Source organism: Syngnathoides biaculeatus, chromosome 17 (assembly GCF_019802595.1).
Source record: "Syngnathoides biaculeatus isolate LvHL_M chromosome 17, ASM1980259v1, whole genome shotgun sequence".
Lineage (NCBI taxonomy): Eukaryota > Metazoa > Chordata > Actinopteri > Syngnathiformes > Syngnathidae > Syngnathoides > Syngnathoides biaculeatus.
The window spans coordinates 16,037,356-16,059,311 of NC_084656.1; the positions used below are offsets into that span (position 1 = coordinate 16,037,356).

At 42.2% G+C, this 21,956-nt stretch overlaps 3 protein-coding genes and 1 long non-coding RNA gene across 7 annotated transcripts in view; 2 read left to right on the top strand and 2 right to left on the bottom strand.

The window, feature by feature from the left end:
• Nucleotides 1–15,676, bottom strand: part of LOC133490394 (syntaxin-2-like) — a 34,762-nt gene extending 19,086 nt beyond the window's left edge. Inside the window, exons 1-2 of one of the 2 annotated variants that reach the window (XM_061800402.1) lie at nt 15,522–15,676; nt 17–45 (exon numbers count right to left, since the gene is read on the bottom strand). The gene's annotated coding sequence lies outside the window, so the exon portion shown is untranslated. The remainder of the gene's footprint in view (nt 1–16; nt 46–15,521) is intronic. The other variant, XM_061800403.1, reaches the window with a different exon arrangement.
• On the top strand, nt 2,579–12,628 carry LOC133515316 (neoverrucotoxin subunit alpha-like). 2 transcript variants are annotated; one of them, XM_061847771.1, is made up of 4 exons: nt 2,579–2,604; nt 9,982–10,090; nt 10,183–11,652; nt 11,742–12,628. In XM_061847771.1, the coding sequence occupies exons 1-4, from the start codon at nt 2,602–2,604 to the stop codon at nt 12,275–12,277; spliced, it is 2,118 nt and encodes a 705-aa protein (XP_061703755.1). In that variant the 5' UTR covers nt 2,579–2,601; the 3' UTR covers nt 12,278–12,628. The 2 variants fall into 2 exon arrangements, with proteins under 2 accessions (XP_061703755.1, XP_061703757.1); XM_061847773.1 differs by lacking the exon at nt 2,579–2,604 and having other exon boundaries at nt 9,429–10,090.
• Nucleotides 15,677–15,794: 118 nt separating the features above from the next.
• On the top strand, nt 15,795–21,496 carry dnai2b (dynein, axonemal, intermediate chain 2b). 2 transcript variants are annotated; one of them, XM_061800390.1, is made up of 12 exons: nt 15,795–16,208; nt 16,672–16,833; nt 16,917–17,038; nt 17,137–17,279; nt 17,355–17,468; nt 17,736–17,875; nt 17,965–18,087; nt 18,169–18,392; nt 19,285–19,420; nt 19,497–19,643; nt 20,230–20,460; nt 20,667–21,496. In XM_061800390.1, the coding sequence occupies exons 1-12, from the start codon at nt 16,026–16,028 to the stop codon at nt 20,676–20,678; spliced, it is 1,737 nt and encodes a 578-aa protein (XP_061656374.1). In that variant the 5' UTR covers nt 15,795–16,025; the 3' UTR covers nt 20,679–21,496. The 2 variants fall into 2 exon arrangements, with proteins under 2 accessions (XP_061656374.1, XP_061656375.1); XM_061800391.1 differs by lacking the exon at nt 20,667–21,496 and having other exon boundaries at nt 19,752–20,368.
• The window catches only part of LOC133490399 (uncharacterized), a 32,450-nt gene continuing 30,800 nt past the window's right edge, over nt 20,307–21,956 (bottom strand). The window contains exons 4-5 of the long non-coding RNA XR_009792196.1: nt 21,485–21,644; nt 20,307–20,416 (exon numbers count right to left, since the gene is read on the bottom strand). This is a non-coding gene — a long non-coding RNA (uncharacterized LOC133490399). The remainder of the gene's footprint in view (nt 20,417–21,484; nt 21,645–21,956) is intronic.

The window sequence follows — 21,956 nt, forward strand, 5'->3', positions numbered from 1 at the left end:
ATCAGCCATTACTCACGCAAGAGATTCTCGTTGCAGAGGGGCCATCTAAAAAGAATGAATTTGGGAGAACAGAATCAGGATATGCTGTAGTTACAAAAGACAATCTTAAAAGCACAGAAATTTCCACCACATTATTCTGCACAAGCAGCAGAACTAGTAGCACTAACTGAACCATGTAAAACAATGAAAGGAAAAAACGATTTATACAGAGAGTCAATATGGATTTGCAACAGTGCATATTTTTGCGCAGTACTGGAAAAATAGGGGGATGATTTCATTCACAAGCAAATTAACATATGCAATATTGTTAGTTGAATTACTCAATGCAATACAATAGCCAAAATTGTTGCTGTACACAAATGTATCACACACATATCAAACAAAGATATGATTTCTTTAGGAAATGCTTTTGCTGATAGAATAATACATGAAGCTGCATCGGGGAAAAACTCAAATTATGATAATTGACACGGCTACAAATCTAGAATTAGATACATGTGAGAAATTCAATAACAGAGTCCAAAAACAGAATAGGATGTAAGTGGGGGGACAGAAAAAAGGGGTAATATAAAAAAGTAACATCTATGTATGACCAAACAATAAACCAGTTCTACCAAAGAACCTGTCTGAATTGAGCCTTGAGCTAATGCATGTCTCAACAGGAGGTATAATTGTCCACATGGACTTTATTGAATTTAATCAAAATGAGAAGGAGAAAAGGGGCATTGCTGGGTCATAATAGATGCATTCTCAAAATGGAGAGACTCTTTAATTAAAAACAAAGCATCCCGACGCATTGAAGTCAGCAGGACACCCCTTTGGTGGATCCATGAGACTGGATCCTAGTGAAAAGCATTAAGAAGAACCACTGGTATCCGCCTGAGTGGCAAAGTCCATTTCAGGTTTTGTTAACAACACCCAAAGCTGTAAAAATATGTTAAAGTTCATTTCAGCCTAGGATCCAATTGGGAAGGAGAGCTAAGACTCGCAAAAAGCTGGGTGCAGATTCATCGTATCTGAAAATAGCTGATGGACAGTGAAGAAATTTAAAGACACCGAACCTATAGGGACACCTACATGAAATGCCTACCCTAAAGTGGTTAAGTTTCAAAATGGGATGCTGTGGAGTGATCACAATCATAGTTACAATATTCCTGCTTTTGAGATATCTGTGGGGAATCCGAATGTTGTCCTGCAATGAAAAGCCTATGACAATCCAAAAACTAAATCCACAATTGGGTTCTTATGCGTGTGATGATGATCCCAGTTTAATTTATAATCCTCCCATGGTCAAGCCTGACAGATAGGGGAACAAGGAGGAGTTCTTACAGTCAAACTAAATGGTATATGATGAATAATGTGATGCAAACGGCATGGGAGACTCTGGTGGCTGATGAAAATGATAAATGGGCACCATTTTGGTGCATATCTGAATTCACTCGCACCAACGTGTAAAACCATTTTGGATTTGGTGGTGGTGCAGGGATAACTGTCTGTTTGACAAAATGCTCACGAATGTAACAGGTTATTGTGCTTTGATAACCTTATTACCATTGTCTATTCATCCTATGTCTATTTATGAATTAACATCTCCTGTACAGGCCATTTTACCCAAACACTGGCATAGACAAAAGAGAGCAGCTGAATGGCAAGGACAAAATGATCCAACATATATTGAAGCCATTGGTGTTCCCCGTGATGTTCCCAGTAAGTATAAATTGGCTGACCAAGTGGCAGCTGGATTCGAATCCTTCCTGTGTTGGTGATGTACAATCAACAAGAACGTACACAGAATCAACTACATCCATTACAACATACAAAAATTGGGCAACTGGACACAGAGCGAGTTTGAAGCTATGCATGAACAGCTATCGGCTACATCATTTATGGTATTCCAAAACAAGATGGCTGTTGACATGTTGTTGGCTGAGAAAGGAGGAGTCTGTGGTTTATTCGGAAAGCCATAGAGAGACGCCAAACACTTAAAGGTAAAATGAAGGAACACTCTGGGATTGACACCTCCATGTGGCAGTCCTGGATGGATGCATTTGTAAAATACAAAACCCTGGTGTCCTCAATTTTGGTATCAATTGCTGTTTTTGGACCAAGTTTGACCTTGTATGGATGTTGCTGTATTCCATGTCTGCGCTCTGTCCTAAACAGAATACTTACTACAGCATACTCACCCATGAAGAACAAAATGGCACAGGTGTATCCTTTGCTGGGGACAAATGGTGATGAGAGGGTATTCTAACTGCCTTGCCTGATCTGTTTCCAGATCCCGGCTGTTATGACAATGTATAGACCAAACATTTCTCCCCAAAGTGTAATGTTTACCATAAAGTAGTCGAAAACCTATTTTGACTGGATTTTGATTGACTATTTTGGGTAATGTGAGAATTTGAGCAAATATTAGATAAACAGGAGGGAATTGTTGGATTAACTGGATATAAAGTTATCTCATGTTAGCTCTCGTTTGCTTTTGATGATGTTTTGCTATGATGTGGTTAAACAATGTGATGCAATCAAGAGGCACAATGACTGCCGTGGAAACATCAGACAGTGATGCACCAGACAACAAAGACTGACGATTTTGAAAAGATGGTGAAGACCTCGCAAAGACTCACATTGGTTTTTATTATCATGGCTGCTTTGTTTATTGACTCACGCATTGTTTGTCATGTTTGCTTTGTTGCGTTGCAGACTGCTCTAAAGAAATCAAAAGGAGGAGTCGTGTAGATGTGAACAGAAAGGGTTAGAGATGGTGAAAGAGACTTATCACGCGTTCTCTTCGCAAAACTTCCTCTTATCCATCTTCCTTGAGAAAGCGTACGTTAAATGTCCTAGGTTGCGTGAAACTGGCCCACTGCTGACGTAGAATCTCTGATATCATTCTTAAAATGTCACTGGTTGCGTAAACCTGACAATCATCCAATTTTCCAAATTCTTTGTTGTACTCAGATTGAAGTGGCTATTACAACCCGAAATTGCATTTTGATACTGTCTTTTTTCCCCAAAAACTTGTCTTGTTGCTCCTTTGAATACAGTCCTTTGATCTTTTGTCTTTATTTACATGAACTCTTTTCCTTCTTTTCTGACCTGCTTTTGAGCATTTATCTATCGGTATCATTTCATCTTGGTCCCACTTGCGCACGGACTGTAGAATATAACTCAATATTTTGAGGGTCACGCCGGGTCTTGGTTCCAAAATGACTAGTTACACTTCCCGCTTCAACTCTCGAGAATAATCTCTCATCTTATCTGGTCGACAGATGTCTCATACATACTGGGGTGTGAAGATTTTTACCTTCATCTGACCCAAAATGAAGTTGAAAATGTTCCACATAATTCCGTATGACAGGGCACTTTCTTCCACATAAGGCTGCCTTTAACACTCTGGTGACATCCTCACTATGTATTGTTAAACATTGTTAATATCTCTGCACTGCAATAGTATTTCTAACTAGAGAAAAAATGATCAGGCCTCAGTTTGAACCTTGGCCATTTTATTCATCTTACAGCTTATCTTTTCTCTTTTGCTTTGCCACAGTACGGTTAGGTTAGGGTAGGGAAACTTTGTGGACCAGCCCAATAATCACACCAGGTGTTCAGCTGTGAACACGGTGCAGATAATAATTTAAAATTTGAAGTAAGAAAACTGCTACCTTTTTTTTAAACAACGTACTCATTAGATTTTTCAGATATAATTTTACAAAAACAACACAATAACAGTAAAACAAAAACAAAAAGAAAAAAAAAACAGTATGCACAGACATAATAGTGTTCAAAAAAATAAAGAAAAAAAGCACACAAATCACAAATAATATATGTTTTTTTTTAAAATCTCTTCTAAGGGTCTCCATTTGTCTACAAAATCTTGAGCTCTTCCTCTCGTAATATACGTATGTCTTTCCAGTGCAACACAAGATGCCATTTCCAACATCCATACTTTTATTGGAGGAACGTCCACTTTTTTCCAAAATAATGTAATTGTTCTCCCGGGCTGCAGGAGACCAAAATCTATAAGCGTGGCCTTCTTTTTATTAACAGCAAAATCCTTGGGATATATACCTAAAATACACAGTGTTGCGCAATGAGGAACATGAATTCCATCTATTATAGAAATTGACTGAACAATAGATTTCCCTTGTCATTAGACCACTTACTACACGTCTGGAATGTCAGGGGTCCACTGATGAAGTTTAACAGAGTCACATAAGTCCTCATCAGCCATTTGCATTGTAATAGCCTCATTCTATTATTTATTGTTTGTTTTTGTGCTTTAAGGCGTGCATGTTTCCAATCAATTACTTCAATATTTTCTTTAATATCTAGTTTCCATGCCTCCAATTTATTTTTACTTGATTCTGTATCATGTGAGACTAGACATTTATAGAACATAGATATCTGCTTACATCCATGCAAACCTGACAGGACAATATCTTCTAAACTGGACAAAGGGGGTTCATACATAATGTTTTTGATTTGTGCTGACATAAAGTGTTTATACTGCAGATATTTGAAAAAATGCTTATTGGGAATATAACATTTTTGACATATTTGAATGAATGTAAGCATTTCACCATTTACATACAGGTCACCTATTGATTTGATACCATTATTTTCCCATAATTTAAACCCCCTCCCCCCATCTGCTCTTTCAGCTTTAAAAGTCGCATTACCCCATATGGGAAAAACGCATGAAAGTAAAGGAGTGTCCCCTATATGTTTGTGTGATTTAAACCATATTTCTATAGTGTTTTTCAAAAATGGATTCTTGGTCTGCCGTTTTAATACTCTATTTTCAGCAGAATATAAATAATACTTTAATAGAAGTTGTGGTACTGTTGCTTGCTCTATTTTTACCCAAGAGGGTGATGTTGAAAAGTAATACATAGCTGAGCGTAGTTGAGCAGACCAGTAATACCATTTAAAGTTTGGACTATATACACATACCAAATTTAATGTGAGAGAGAAAATAGTACTCTGGACTATCACATACCGCCCTGCTGGATCCTGATTTATATTAGTGATTTGTAATGGTATAGTTTTGTGAATAAGAATTAAAACACCCCGTGCATAATTATTGTATGATGCATATAGTAGCAGACACACAAACAATGGCCTTCACTTATTGTGTCTCAACGTTTGCACAAAATGTTGCTTAATTTCACACTTGATGTCCAGGCACTCCAGATATCTTACCATTTGTATACAGTACAGCTATTTAAAAAAATACATTTGTCCATATACTCATTTGAAAGTTGCAATGGAAGAGCAAAAATTGATAACAATTTTAGATAGTTCTCTTAATAAATCTTCTTCTTTTCCTTTCGGCTTGTCCCGTTAGGGGTCGCCACAGCGTGTCATCTTTTGCCATCTTAGCCTATCTCCTGCATCTTCCTCTCTAACCCCAACTGCCCTCATGTCTTCCCTCACCACATCCATAAACCTTCTCTTTGGTCTTCCTCTCGCTCTTTTGCCTGGGAGCTCCATCCTCAGCATCCTTCTACCAATATACTCACTCTCTCGCCTCTGAACATGTCCAAACCATCGAAGTCTGCTCTCTCGAATCTTGTCTCCAAAACATCCAGCTTTGGCTGTCCCTCGAATGAGCTCATTTCTAATCCTATCCAACCTGGTCACTCCGAGCGAGAACCTCAACATCTTCATTTCTGCCACCTCCCGTTCAGCTTCCTGTTGTTTCTTCAGTGCCGCCGTCTCTAATCCGTACATCATGGCCGGCCTCACCACTGTTTTGTAAACTTTGCCCTTCATCCTAGCAGAGACTCTTCTGTCACATAAAACACCAGACACCTTTCGCCAGCTGTTCCAACCTGCTTGGACCCGTTTCTTCACTTCCTGACCACACTCTCCATTGCTCTGTATTGTTGACCCCAAGTATTTGAAGTCGTCCACCCTCGCTATCTCTTCTCCCTGTAGCCTCACTCTTCCCCCTCCACTTTTCTCATTCACGCACATATATTCTGTTTTACTTCTGCTAATCTTCATTCCTCTCCTTTCCAGTGCATGTCTCCATCTTTCCAATTGTTCCTCTGCATGCTCCCTGCTTTCACTGCATATGACAATATCATCTGCGAACATCATGGTCCAAGGGGATTCCAGTCTAACCTCATCTGTCAGCCTATCCATTACCACTGCAAACAGGAAGGGGCTCAGAGCTGATCCCTGATGCAGTCCCACCTCCACCTTAAATTCCTCTGTCACACCTAAGGCACACCTCACCATTGTTCTGCTGCCATCATACATGTCCTGTACTATTTTAACATACTTCTCTGCCACACCAGGCTTACGCATGCAGTACCACAGTTCCTCTTTTGGTACTCTGTCATAGGCTTTCTCTAGATCCACAAAGACACAATGTAGCTCCTTCTGACCTTCTCTGTACTTTTCCACGAGCATCCTCAAGGCAAATAATGCATCTGTGGTACTCTTTCTAGGCATGAAACCATACTGTTGCTCGCAGATACTTACTTCTGTCCTGAGTCTAGCCTCCACTACTCTTTCCCATAACTTCATTGTGTGGCTCATCAACTTTATTCCTCTATAGTTCCCACAGCTCTGAACATCCCCTTTGTTCTTAAAAATGGGAACTAGAACACTTTTCCTCCATTCTTCAGGCATCTTTTCGCCCGCTAGTATTCTGTTGAATAAGTTGGTCAAAAACTCCACAGCCATCTCTCCAAATTGCTTCCATACCTCTACCGGTATGTCATCAGGACCAACTGCCTTCCCATTTTTCATCCTTTGTAATGCCTTTCTGACTTCCCCCTTAGTAATCATTTCCACTTCCTGGTCCTTCACTCTTGCCTCTTCAACTCTTCCTTCTCTGTCATTTTCTTCATTCATCAACTTCTCAAAGTATTCTTTCCATCTATTTAGCACACTACCGGCACCAGTCAACACATTTCCATCTCTATCCTTAATCACCCTAACCTTCTGCACATCCTTCCCATCTCTATCCCTCTGTCTGGCCAACCTGTAGAGATCCTTTTCTCCTTCTTTCGTGTCCAACCTGGTGTACATGTCTTCATATGCCTCTTGTTTAGCCTTTGCCACCTCTACCTTTGCCCTACGTCGCATCTCGATGTACTCCTTTCGCCTCTCCTCAGTCCTCTCAGTATCCCACTTCTTCTTCGCTAATCTCTTTCCTTGTATGACTCCCTGTATTTTGGGGTTCCACCACCAAGTCTCCTTCTCCCCTTTCCTACCAGATGACACACCAAGTACTCTCCTGCCTGTCTCTCTGATCACCTTGGCTGTCGTCGTCCAGTCTTCCGGGAGCTTCGGTTGTCCATCGAGAGCCTGTCTTACCTCTTTCCGGAAGGCCGCACAACATTCTTCCTTTCTCAGCTTCCACCACATGGTTCTCTGCTCTACCTTTGTCTTCTTAATCTTCCTACCCACCACCAGAATCATCCTACATACTACCATCCTATGCTGTCGAGCTACACTCTCCCCTACCACTACTTTACAGTCAGTAACCTCCGTCAGATTACATCGTCTGCACAAAATATAATCTACCTGCGTGGTTCTACCTCCGCTCTTGTAGGTCACTATATGCTCCTCCCTCTTCTGGAAATAAGTGTTCACTACAGCGATCTCCATCCTTTTTGCAAAGTCCACCACCATCTGCCCTTCAAAGTTCCTTTCCTGGATGCCGTACTTACCCATCACTTCTTCATCGCCCCTGTTTCCTTTACCAATATGTCCATTACAATCTGCACCAATCACAACTCTCTCGCTGTCTGGGATGCTCAGAACTACTTCATCTAGTTCCTTCCAGAATTTCTCTTTCAACTCTAGGTCACATCCTACCTGTGGTGCATAGCCGCTAACCACATTGTACATAACACCCTCAATTTCAAATTTTAGTCTCATCACTCGATCTGATACTCTTTTCACCTCCAAGACATTCTTAGCCAGCTCTTCCTTTAAAATAACCCCTACTCCATTTCTCTTCCCATCTACTCTGTGGTAGAATAATTTAAACCCTGCTCCCAAACTTCTAGCCTTACTACCTTTCCACCTGGCTCTCTTGGATGCACAGAATATCAACCTTTCTCCTAATCATCATGTCAACCAACTCCTGAGCTTTTCTTGTCATAGTCCCAACATTCAAAGTCCCTACACTCAGTTGTAGGCTCTGTGCATTCCTCTTTTTCTTCTGACGCTGGATCCGGTTTCCTCCTCTTCTTTGTCTTCGACCCACAGTAGCTGAATTTCCACCGACGCCCTGCAGGTTAGCAGTGCCGGGGGCGGGCGTTGTTAACCCGGGCCACGACCGATCCGGTATGGGATTCTTTAGATGAACGCTCATATTTGTTTGGCACAGTTTTTACGCCGGATGCCCTTCCTGACGCAACCTCTGCATTTATCCGGGCTTGGGACCGGCCTACAGATTGCACTGGTTTGTGCCCCCCATAGGGCTGCATTGTTCTCTTAATAAATGACAGGTGAAAATTTTCTGAGCAGATTGGGGAGGAAAATTAACTTTTAACACACTCAAACCACAGGAGGATGTTCTTTTAAAGAAATCGTGAAATCGGGCCTCCGCTGACTTTGATTACATGCTCAGTTGTCACGATTGTCGTTATATGCATATCCCTCTTTTATATTGTCTTTGTTCATCTTCTGTTAGTCTTTCATAAAAATCTCTGAGGCTATCACGCCTGTAAAAAAAATGATCAAGTTTCATAGGGTACTTCCAACAAGACGTGGGAGTAAAGCATCCCATAAACAATTTTTTGAACCTCCTTTCCAGATGGAATAGTTAAAGTCCCCCATGCGCACAATTCATCGCAATTATCATTTGATTAGTCCCGCAAAAGTCTCAACAGTGTTCATCTGTATTTGCTTTCCCTCACAAACATCCTTGTCACTTTTGCCCCTCTGCTCACAGTCTGGAAGAAAGATGATGTGGTTTTACAAGATTTGTCATTAGTCGCACAAGTACTTGTCCTACACTGACACTGCAAGTTGCTCCAGCGTGAGGTGTCACGAGAACCGATCGGAACGCCCTCATCACCGCCGTATTGTTCGGTTTGTGCGCGGCCTGCAGTCACGTTCGAAGAAAAGAACAGCAGAAGTCACAAAATGCGTTACGACTTATTGTGAACGTGGGGAAATTTTTGTTTACAAGGAAGGGTATGCCAATTTTTTCCAAAAACACTTCTGAGGTGTCTTATTTAACGTCTGTTGCACGCTTGTGTCATACCACAAGGATCAAGAATTGAACGTCACCAAACCCTCACAGGATATTTTTCCATAAAATATTAAATCGAGTCAAGCTTCACAACATTTTGCCCAACACTACAACATTATGTGAAATTACTCTTATGAACACCGAGAACGATTCGAATGCTATATTTAAGACCAATATGCCCAATTAAATATGTGCTGGTTCGTGTTAACATACAAAATTGAATGGAATTTTTCCTTTTTCCTCCTGTTACCAAGTGTGCATTTTCCTAACGCTATTATTAAAATTCATTTGCATACTGGGATAGGTCTTTATTATTTTATAAGGAGCTAAGCAAATTATTCGATCGCACGAGTTGTCGATCAGGATATGTGCGTCAGCTGCTCTGTGCATTTACCGAAGCCCTCAGCACGCACACATTAGATAGGCAAGTTGTTGCAAAGTGAAAAGGCCGAAAGGCTCAGAGGACCCTGATGCATATCTGATGTGAAGATAAAATATTTTCATTAACCAAACACAATATGTAAATACATACTAAAGATGAGACAGATCTAGCTATAAATGGACCGGCAAAGTCAAAGAAGATCACACTGACATCCCTGGTTAGTAGTCGAGAAGGCTCTTCATCACACTATCATCAGGTAACTAATGAGCGGTACAAGTTGCGCGTTTCCAACAGGTTGGGTGAGAGTAAACATTGATGTTTGTTGGATGGTTGCGTGGCTTCACTGATCAAATTTAATGCAGTTTTCTTTCAGCTACTCTTCATATCTGCAAGCATGGCCGAAACCATGAAAGTTGTTGCTCTGGGTCAGCCCTTCACCTTGGGGATGCTCTATGATGCCCGCAAAGATGAACTCATCCCAGGTAGAACTTGATGCCCACAATAGTCCTTATTGTTATTTTGGGATACCTTGATTGTCAAGGAGCTTACTTGTGTAACGTGTCTGTTCCTGCAGGTTTCACTCTGTGGGATAGAGCATCCCTAGATAGCCAGACAACTGAAACTACTCAAAAAAGCAGTTCCTTTAAGATTACAGCCTCTGACACCATTGAATCAAGGTCTTCTCTAATGGATATTGAAGCTTCTCTGAGTATGAGTTTCTTAGGTGGGTTGGTTCAAGTTGGAGGATCTGCCAAGTACCTGAATGACCAAAAGAAATTCAAGAACCAGAGCAGGGTAACTTTTCAGTACAAAGCCACCACCACCTTTAAGCAGCTGTCTCTTCCTGCTCTTGGGCCACTAAACAGCCAACAAAAACAAATTATTGAAGATGGCAAGGCAACACATTTGGTCACAGGTATCCTTTACGGGGCAAATGCAGTCTTTGTGTTTGACAGTGAGAAATTGGAAGCCAGCAGCGTTCAAGATATCCAGGGAAGCATGCAAGCGGTGATCAAGAAGATTCCTACATTTAAAATTGAAGGAAGCGCTAAAATACATCTGTCTGAGAAAGAGCAAGCGTTGACAAACAAGTTCTCTTGCACATTCTTTGGAGACCTCATTCTTGAAAAAAACCCTGCCACATTTGTCCAAGCAGTAGAAACCTACTGTGAGCTTCCAACGCTGTTGGGAACAAAGGACAACAATGCTCCTCTGCTTGTTTGGCTGTATCCTCTGCAGGCGCTATACAACAAAGCTGCTGTGCTGGTCAAAGACCTCAGCGTCTCACTCTCGAGGACGATTCAAGACGCGATGGAAGAACAAAATCAAGTGAAAATGAGATGCAACGATAGTTTGTTTAGCAGTGCCGCACAGTATTTCCCTGTAATTCGCAAAAACATGAGCAGTTTCCAAAAACTTTGTTCTTTTTACCAAGCTTCACTCAAACGAGCATTATCGACCCATCTTCCTTCAATCCGCGATGGCAAAGAAGAAGAGAGCCTGTTAGCAAAAGTCTTTAATGATCGAGAAAAGTCTCCATTCCACCAAGAAAACCTTAACAAGTGGTTGGAGAAAAGAGAACGAGACATCAATGTCATCCAGTCCTGTGTTGACATGATAATGTATGAATCAAATGCTTATGTTGTGCGCACGAAATCAGAATTGGATAAAGTGGTTCTTACTCCAGGTGTGACAAATGTTCTTTGCTATGTTTTCACCGACTTGGACACAAATGACCCGTGCCTTGACGCCATGGCTAAGTATTTGGACACATCGCAAGTTGGCGGAACCAATGAAGACTATACGTCCTTCACGAATGAGGTGCTCATTAAAATGAGAGAAAATGCCCAGACGTTCCTTAAATATGCTAAACCTCTGAAGCGCAGCAGCACTATCAAGTTCCTTATAACCGCTATGACAAATAAGAAATACGAAGGATCTTCCATCTACCATTACAAAGATGGCCTTCTAGAGTCTGAGATGTTCACGGTGCCATCCCTGCCACCAGTAAAGACAATCACAAACAGAAATGATGTCATTTGGCGTAAGTTCCACTTTTGTGCTGCTGTTTACTCTTCAAAGTCAAATGATACTGTTTTTGATTTATACAATGTCTCATTTCTCCCCCATCAGATGCCACTGAACTCACATTGGATGGAAATACTGTCAACGAAAAGCTCACTTTGTCGGAGGAGAACAAGAAAGTGGCATATGGCCGTGATATGTCGTATCCCTATCACTCGGAAAGGTTCGTTGATTTCCCTCAGGTTCTCTGCAAAGAGCCACTAAGAGGTCGGCATTACTGGGAGGTGGATTGGCGGGGTCACGTTAATGTGGTGGCTGCATTTGAATCAACTCCGAGGAAAGCAGGAACCAAAACTTGGGAAAAGTTCACGGATTTTATTACTTCCTGGGGATTGCATGTAACCCATAGATTTAATTTAATTGTGGAATCAATTTTTGGTCCTCTCCCGTTGGTCACGCCACCTTCTCATGGCATGCAAAAGGTTGGAGTGTTTCTTGATGTTCCTGGAAGCACTGTGTCCTTCTATGGTGTCTCGGGAAACAAACTGAAACACTGCTATACTTTTCCGGTGAATTTTGATCAACCAGTCTACGCTGGTTTTGCAGTTTTAGAAAAACAAAGTTACGCTCACCTGACATATTAGCGCACCCAAACCATTTTCCTCCATTATATTGTCAGCTCTGCAACGTTTATTCATCCATTAGTTTTGAACAGCTTTTTAAGCAGTGGTTTCCACGATTAAGGTCTATCACAGCATGCTTTATCAAAGAATGACTGACATTTTTGAATTGTCAAGATAGTAAATGCTAATTTGGTACTCTTAACCTCTCAGCCACTAAAGACAGGCATACACAAATTCGAGTATTTGAATGTTAACTTTCTGCAGCAGGAGGTGTGTGGGGTTGTGTTTAGATTTGTTGAACCTTACAGAAATGTTCTCTCTTTTATCTTGCTTATTAGCTTTGAGCATGTGTTCTATTTAATCACCCGCTGAACCAACAATCATGCAATGCCTTTCTTGAAGTTTTAAGCAGCCTTAGCAAATCACACCATGTGTTCTTCGGATCTGTTATGACGAGACTTGTGTTGTCACTATTTGATGTTCAGGTCACATGGTCAATAAAAATGTTTTTTTTGCTCTCTCTGTTGGTTTACATTTTTTTTTATTAAAATAAGAGCAGGAGTGGTTGATGGAGAATGTCTCATTGTCAGAAAACAGGGAGTACATTCCAGCTTCTTGAGGATTACGTACAGTCTGTAAAACAACAACATACAGCAGTGCAGATCATTTTCAAACCTACAGTCTAATTGTGATCTGTATACAGTTACTCTGAAGCTGCCTGTGTTTCTATACTGCAACTTTGATGTGCAACAGCACACATTTAGTATATCTACTAAGTGGATAGTGGCCAAGATCCAAGCTGGGCTAGGGGTTCTGCACATCCTGAACCAATCATCTGTCAGTCAGGGCAAATATCGATAACCTTTCACACGCGCATCCTCTTCAATTGACAATTTTGAACCTTCTATAAACCAAAGTGGCTTTATGAATGAAGTTGTGGATGTGGCAGGAGGCCAGGAGCCAGAATAACCGTAGAAACGGGTAAAACATGCAATTAGTAGAACCCCTCGACTGGAGGTGCCAACCACTATTTCAGTACACTGCGGCAAAAACTTCAATCATGGTTATTAGATGTTTACGTTTACATGACTATAACTGGGTACTGGTCACCACTAGTGCAATACGCCGGTACCACACAACAAGCGACTTGGTCGACCCGACTGATCCACATCACATGGTGTGTCGGATTCAGCTATTGTTTCCACTGGTTCTGGGTGCACTATTTCGCAAATATCAAAGCTTACAGCCATTCAAAATGCACACAAACTTTTACTGACACTGAAAGTACATTCTCGAGTTTGCAAGTCCCCCTCAAACCACTGAAGTAGTATATAAAGCATAATTTTTTTTGCTTTCCATCCAATACTTGGCTATGTTCATAAAGTATAATGTGGCCAATGATGAAAACGCGAAACTTGCGATCAAAATGTATCCGAATGGGTACATTCAAGCAAATGGAATCAGTGAGACCTGTTTGAAATATCCTCACTTTCACTTTTATTCTCGCATTTTACTCCTTTGCTCTAATTTTAATGTTTTTTTTTTTACAAGCTCCCCTTTTTTTGCACAAAAACTCCATTATTCTGCAAACCATCATCCAATTTTCAAAATTCTTTGTTTGCTGTACTCAAGATGATGTGGCTATTCCAACCCCAAATTGCATTTTGACAGACTTGTTTTTTCGCAAAAACCTTGTCTTGTTGCTCCTTTGAACACACTCCTTTCATCTTATTTCTTTATTTATATGAACTCTTTTCCTTCTCTTCTGACCCGCTTTTGATCATTTATCTATCTGTATCATTTCATCTTGGTCCCACTTGGACACAGACGGTAGAATATAACAAAATATTTCGAGGGTTACGATGGGTCTTAGTTCCAAAATGACTTGTTACACTTCCCACTTCAACTCTCGAGAATAATCTCTCATTTTATCTGGCCGACGGATGTCTCGTACAGGGGAGTGAAGATTTTTGCCTCCATTTGACACAAAATAAGGTTTAAGATGTTCCACATAATTCCGTATGACAAGGCACTTTCTTCCACATCAGGCTGCCTTTATCACTCTGGTGAGACCCTCACTGTGAATTGTTGAACGCTGTTATCTCTGCACTACAATAGTATTTCTAGCTATAGAAGAAATGATAAGGCTGCAGTTTGAACCTTGGCCATTTTATTAATCTTAGAGCTTGTCTGTTCTCTTTTGCTTTGCCACAGTGGGGTTAGGTTAGAGTAGGGAATCTTTGTGGACCAGCCCGATAATCACGCCAGCAATAGTTCAGGTGTAAACATGGTGCAGATAATAATTCAAAATTTGAAGTAAGAAAACTGCTACCTTTGTCTAGTGCAAATACAAGGTGCGGAGTGCATAGGACCTCGCACCGGAATTAATAATTGCGACCAGTTCAAGGTGTGGTTCGCCTGTCGCCCAAAGTCAGCTGGGAAAGGCTCCAGCGGCCAGCTGTCCTAATGGGAATAAGCGGTGGGGGTATAACAGCTTCTTGAAAACTTGTTAATTTTCAATTGCTCTCTTTCCATGCTTTCGTATCCTAATTGAGCAACTTAACGTTTTTTAAACAAGCTTCCACTGCATTCATTGTGTACTTTTGAGTAATTGCGGCCACCTTAAAATGGACTTTTTAAAATGACAGAAAACGTTCCCCGGTGCTCCGGTGAGGTTTTATGCAGTGATGGCTTCACAAATGCAACTGCTCATGGTTATTGTGGCTATTCCTGTCAAAAGCTAAAAGCACTCGAGCAAACGATTTTCTTTTTATATGCTAATATGGGCGAAGCATTAAAAACCTTTCTGTGTGTTTCTCAAGATACTGAATCTTTTCTTCAGAGTACAATCACACCCCCCGCCCCCCCCCCCCCCGACACAAACACACATGCAATGACTTCATTGATGTATTGAAACAACCTAGTTCTACTTCACCATAAGAAAAAGGCTGAGGAGCTTGCTCCCATTTTTATTTTCTACACTTCTCTACTCAAGCTAGGATAATGGTTAGCACACACCCGTATTTGTCTTTTTTAATGGGGGGCTTACAATGGCCGTCATTTAGTGGCTCAACGACCTTTGCACAATAGTTTTTCCACACTTGAAGGGCAGGCACACTAGATATTCTTACGATTTTATACGGTACAGGTATTTAAAAAATACATTTGTTTTCATGTGAAACAGCAACAATTGATTACACATCACCAATTTAATACCATTTTCTTGTCAAATGACAGCTGCAAATGTATTATCGATTGATCTTACCGTACGCTAGTGTCTTGTCTACGCTGTATCAATATTTATTCATGTTTCTTCTTCGCTGATTTTCCCACAGGTTGTAATCATGTGTCCACAACCCTTTTTTACAGTACCTAAATGTATTTATCGTGTATGTGAGGACTGAATCCGGATGTATGTTCATATTTTTCAGCCCTTCGCCTATCACTTAGTTTTACAGTGAGAAATAAAGTTGTGATAGATTTGATTTTTTTTAAATGCTAGCTAGATAGCCGCTATGCCACATTTATTATATTGTTTCTTCACTGCTGCCAGTAGAAACGCGATACAATGTTGGAAATATTTTACGTCTGTTTAGCAGTAATTTTAAGACGGAAAAGTCTCGTTTTCAAGTTAAGTAAAATTCGAAACTTGTCACCCAGAGACTACCGACTTCCGGCGTCAAGCGTTGCTAGGAGACGGAAACTCAGTTCCTGCTCCTCGGTTTTCTCTTGAGCTTCGGTGGCTGTTTTTTCGCTTGGTTTAAACGGGATGGAGATTGTACACGAGTACACGAAGCCCCGCAGGGACTTTGGGCGTCAATGTCTCTTCTCCGACCGGCCGGCTGAGCTTCTTGCCGACGTGTCCCCGGACTCGGATCTGGCGCTGCAGTTCACGACGAGAAGCAGCAGAGTTCAGGCGCTTCAGTGTTCTCGAGACATGTCCGAACACCAGGTCACCTTCACCTTTATCTTGTTAACTTTTAAACGCTCATCTGCAGTGTAAAATACGGTCGCATTTCAAGAATTACAATGTCCAAATCTTCATTTATCTTTTCAGGGTTTTTTTTATTTTTTCAATTATCAGTTCAATTCAAAAAGTAAAACACACGCATTACTTTACTTACGGCAAAAGACTTTTCTGTCGGCCAATCTAGATTGCATAACTTTCAACTGCAATTTGTGGAGTAATTACAAAATTCTACAATATTCATAATTCATTCAGATGCATGTGTGTGTGTGTATATATACAGACAGACAGACAGACAGACAGACAGACAGATAGATAGATAGATAGATAGATAGATAGATAGATAGATAGATAGATAGATAGATAGATAGATAGATAGATAGATAGAGAAAATGGTTGAACTGGAAAAGTGAATTGAATATCATCCGTGTTTATGTTGAAATACCAGGTGAACACAGAGAGGTTTGAATCAGAAAGCCGCGGAATAAACCATGTGGAAGGGGGTTGGCCCAAAGACATCAACCCCCAAGACATGGAGCAAACCATTCGTTTCAGGAAGAAGGTGGAGAAGGATGAGAGCTACTTGATGAGCATCTTGCAGCTTGGTGACGTAAGATCCTCTGGTGTCATCCTTGCTTCAGCTTAGCCTTTAAGTGATTCTGCAATCTTTTATGTTATTTCTCTGCGGTTTAGGTCATAGGGCACTGTGTTGGACAGAACACCGCCATCGACATCTACCAGAAGTACTTTGAGGATGAAGATCTGCAGGACGAAATTCAGGAACCGCCATCTGCTAAGACCATCAATGTGCTCAGGTACCTGATGACTTATTGTTCCCACGGGAGCCCTTTGTTCTCCTTCTAGGATTTCAAACTTCCACTTGGAGATGTTACAGTCGAGATTGTTTCAACAGAGATCCAAACCAGGTGAAACGAACTGTCACATGTCTGTCCTGGCACCCCGAAGGTGGTAGGAAACTGGCAGCTGCCTACTCATGCCTAGAGTTCCAGAAAGCTTCCAGAGATATGAGCCCAGATGCATACGTTTGGGACATTGGTCAGTCTAACAGATAGAAAGAGAGACCAAGTGGCCAAGATAACAGTCAATTAAATATTTACGTGTGTTTTGCAGAGAACCCCAACAAACCTGAGCTGAGTCTGAAGCCTGCGTCTCCTCTTGTCTGTTTAGACTACAATCCAAAAGACTCACACACTGTTGTCGGCGGGAGCTACAATGGACAGATTGGTGGGTTCATGCAAAAGATGGATCAGTAAAGCCTCTCATGTGTATTACAGTTATTAAGGGGTTAGCACAATTCACTCACAACCAGGTGGTCCTGGAAGAGGATTTCTGTGAAAGATTGCAATGTTAATTGGATTTTCTTATGTGAATGTTGATGCAAATTGGGATTAGTTAGTGATGAGTCAGTCCATGAGGTATGTCTCACTTCTCACCGTGAGTTAACTGTGATCTCCGGGCATCTTCTGTTCAGTAAGTCTTGGTTTGTTTCAGTGTTCTGGGACACCCGTAAAGGCAGTCAGCCCGCAGATGTTTCCTCTCTGGAGCAGAGTCACAGGGATCCAGTATTTAAAACCATTTGGTTGCAATCCAAGACCGGAACAGAAGCCTTCTCTGCTTCCACTGATGGACAGGTCAGTATGTATAGTAAATCTGAATCAACCGTCAGGGGCTGGGTGAGATTTATACAGCCAGACTGATTGAACCCTGTGTATTGCATCAGATTCTGTGGTGGGACGTCCGTCGGCTGAGCGAGCCCACGGAGCAGTTGATTCTGGACCTGGGTCGGGAAGGGAACCTGGACCGGGCTTTAGGAGCGATCTCACTAGAGTTTGAACCCACCATGGTGTGTTTCATTACAGCTACTCAAGACTTAATAAAAAGTGTGTCTCAGTCTGTCCCTTAAAATGTCCTCTTGTCTCTCCAGCCAACCAAGTTCTTGGTGGGGACTGAACAGGGTATTATCGTGTCCTGTAACAGGAAAGCAAAGACTGTGGCCGAAAAGATAGTTTGTACCTACGACAGCCACCATGGACCTGTCTATGCACTACAGAGGAACCCTTTCTTCCCCAAAAACTTCCTCAGTGTGGGGGACTGGAGAGCTCGCATCTGGTCTGAAGACATCAAGGAGTCATCCATTATGTGGACCAAGTACTCGTTTATTACCTTCAGCAAGAATGTATATTGTTAGCTGACTGAGTTTGTTAAAAACAACTAAACCAAACAACCATAAATCTATGTGGAGGTGTGTGGTAAAGATCCAGAAACTTAAAGTGTTTGATACTTATTCATGGTACTAAAATACTCCAAACTCCAAAACTGCTGCCGCCTTTGCAGGGGTTTCTTTTGGCTCCTATAAATTTAGACAAGGGAAATACAACACCTAATGCCAAGCTAGTGATTAGCACATACAGTATTCCTGACTGTTTCCAAGTTGTGGGTCCAAATCTCTGCTCTGGCTTTACTGTGTGGAATTTGAATGTGCTTCCCATGCTTGTGTCCGTCTTCTCCAGGTACACAGGCTTCCCCCAAATCTCCCAAAATATGTATGTAATCTTAACCGAGACCCTATATAGTCCATAAGTGTGAGTGTGGGCGTGAAAGGTTGTCTATTTCTACCCTGTGATTAGCAGGTGACCAGTCTCGTCCAGGAGTAGAAATCCTCTTGTCAAGTCAGGTTTATTTGTATAGCCCTTAATTACGAGTCTCACAGAGTTTGACAGGCCCATAGTTGGCAATGACTGAGGGCATCGCCAATCTAAATGTGCATCGAAAATGGATTCATAGATTCATATAGCCGATAGTTCCCGTGGTCCATACAGTTGCGGTCCCAAAGTTCCTTGTTTTTGGGTAAGGTTCTTGTGGTCAAATTGCACTTTTTGGTACTCATCCAAAATAGATGTGGATTCCAGATTTTTTTTAACCACAAAATTCTGTATTTGCTCCTTCTTAGGATATAATTTTCATCAACAATATTTTACCATTATTGTTGTTTCCTAACAGTCTTTTTTCCCCCAAATGTCCGTATCTTTGCTTCGATCAGGTACCAGATGTCGTTCATGACAGATGCCTGCTGGAGTCCTGTCAGGCCCTCCGTCTTCTTTACTGTTAAGACCGAAGGCGTGCTGGACACCTGGGATGTCTTGTTTAAGCAGAATGATCCCACGCTGAGCGTAAAGGTACGCAAGTTCCATCTTCACCGAACGGCCTCATAACTTACTCCGTGATCAAATCAAGCCGAGTGTTGTTTTTCAGGTGTGCGATGAAGCCCTGTATAGTGTGCGGCCTGATGAGAGCGGACGCCTGGTGGCTTGCGGCTCTCAACAGGGTGCGGTGACAATACTGGAGCTCTCCTTGGGACTGTCCAGCCTCCAGAAGAATGAGAAGAGTCTTATGGCTGAGGTGAGACCCTGAAGTTAAAGTCCAGCAGTCACTAAGCTTTTGGAAACAAAAGGCTACCAGTTTCATACCCACGTCTAAAATAATCCATCCATCCATCCGTTTTCATAGTCGCTGATCCTCACAAGGGTCACAGGAGTGCTGGAGCGTATCCTAGCTGTCAAAAGGCAGGAGGCAGGGTACACCCTGAACTGGTTGCCAGGCTACCGCAGGGGACAGAGAGACAAACAGTTGCACTCACAATCACACCTAGGAGCAATTTAGAGTGTCCAATCAATGTCGCATGTTTTTGGGATGTGGGAGAAAACCGGAGTGCCCGGAAAAAACCCACGGAGAGACGGGTGAGAACAGGCAAACTTCACACAGGTGGGTCCGGGATTGAACCTGGGACCTCAGAACTGTGAGGCCAACGCTTTACTAGCTGAGCCACCATTCCACCAATTAAAGAAATTAAGCTGCAAAAAAAAAGAACAGCACACTTGGTTTCAGCTTCATCCCCATGTTTTTCTTCTTTGATGTCATCTGTACCCTTCGGTGACGGCACTCCAGAAGAACCTGAAGCCTCCTTGTGTCAATCGTGCGTTGGCAGATGTTAGAACGCGAGGCCAAGCGTGAGAAGATCCTGGAGGCCCGTCAGAAGGAGCTGCGACTGAAGGAAAGGAGTCGCTCCGAGCAGAGCCGAGAAGACGAAGCGGGCCGAGACGCGGCGGGGCGAGAGGAGACCCCCGAGCAGTTGATTGCCAGAGCCGAGCAAGACTTTTTCAGCATAGTGGAAGCTGAGAAGAGGAGGAGGAGGGAAAGGGAGCAAGAAAAAAAGCAGGTAAGATTGAATGACTAAAAATTAATCACAACTAATACTTCATTGTATTATTGGCAAAACATCACTTTATTGATACATCCAAGAGCAATGTCTGGTTTCTCCTGGTATTATAGTGTGACACCGAGGATATTATTAAAATCTAATCTTGAGTCATCTAATCTCACTTTCATTTATGTTGTTTTTTTTTTCCTCTCCCCTTATCTCAGCTTAGCTCATAGACAGGAGAAAAACAGCAAGATTGCCCCAGTGGAGCTCAGCTGGGTGTGAAGCACAGTCATCTTAAATCACTCTGACGAATACGGATTTGGCTAAAATTCATACATTTTACAATGTATGGTGGTTGTCCTCGTTAGGGTTGCTGGTGAGCTGGATCAAAACTTTGTTGAGTTTTGGAGGGGGGGTTGCATGCAGCCTTGATTGGTTGCTAGCCAGTCACATGTGGACAGAAACCAACACCGACATTCCCACTTATTGCCAGCGTAGAGTCTTCAATAAATCCAACATGCCCGGTTTTGGAATGCGGGACGTAGCCACAGAACAACCCGCGCAAAGCCCCGGGAGAACACGCAAACTGCACACATGAAGGCCAGAACCAACATCGGAACCCCGACCTCAAAACCGTCACACATACGTGCTAACCACTCAACCGCCACGCCGCAAATCAAGTAAACGCAGGCCCGGCTGATGTGTTTGGATTGGAGAGGAGAGAACTTGGATCTGCCTGCTTGATTTCGCAGCTGACATTCCATCGCGGATTACCAGCGACAGGCTGGATTGTGCCACAAGAGCAAAGAGTTTTGCTAATGAGGAAACGCTTGATTGAGCTGCATGATTTATTCATACCAGCGAGAGTGAGGAACTCCTCACGACCTCAGCAAATCACTGACAGCTGTCCGTCAATTAAACAGAGTGCTTTTATGAGGCAGAGTGTGGCGCCGCAACGTGCAGTGGGTGTGTCGTTGACTGTGCATGCTCGTTTTGATAATGCTGCTCAACTCAAGCACGCGGCGGACTGAACAATTACCTGAATGGAAAACGGACGTGGGCGCCAAGGTGGAGAGTGGTTAGCCCATCCGTCTTACAGTCAAGAAGTTGTTGGGTTGAATCTCGACGGAGGGATTCCTGCGTGGACTTTTCATTCTTTCTGTGCTTGTCTTGTTTTTTTTTCTGGGTAGTCTAGATTCCTGCCACGTTCAAAAACATACATATTAGGTTCATTGAAAAGTATAAATAGTCCTTAGCTGTGAACATGAGTGTGAAGAGTTTGTCTAAACAGTATGCGCCCTGCAGTTTGCTGCCAATTTTCCTCCCAGTTGTGTGGGGTTTTGGGGCTTGGTTAAAACCAAAACCAAGTACACACTTGGGCTTTCTGGACCTCCCCGACTATATAAATACTGAGCACCTTCATTCCATCCATGGGTATTCACCGCAATGGACCTTTTCGACTGGCAATCTTCAGCTCCCCCCCTCATTAGCTACAGTTGCCATGTCCCACA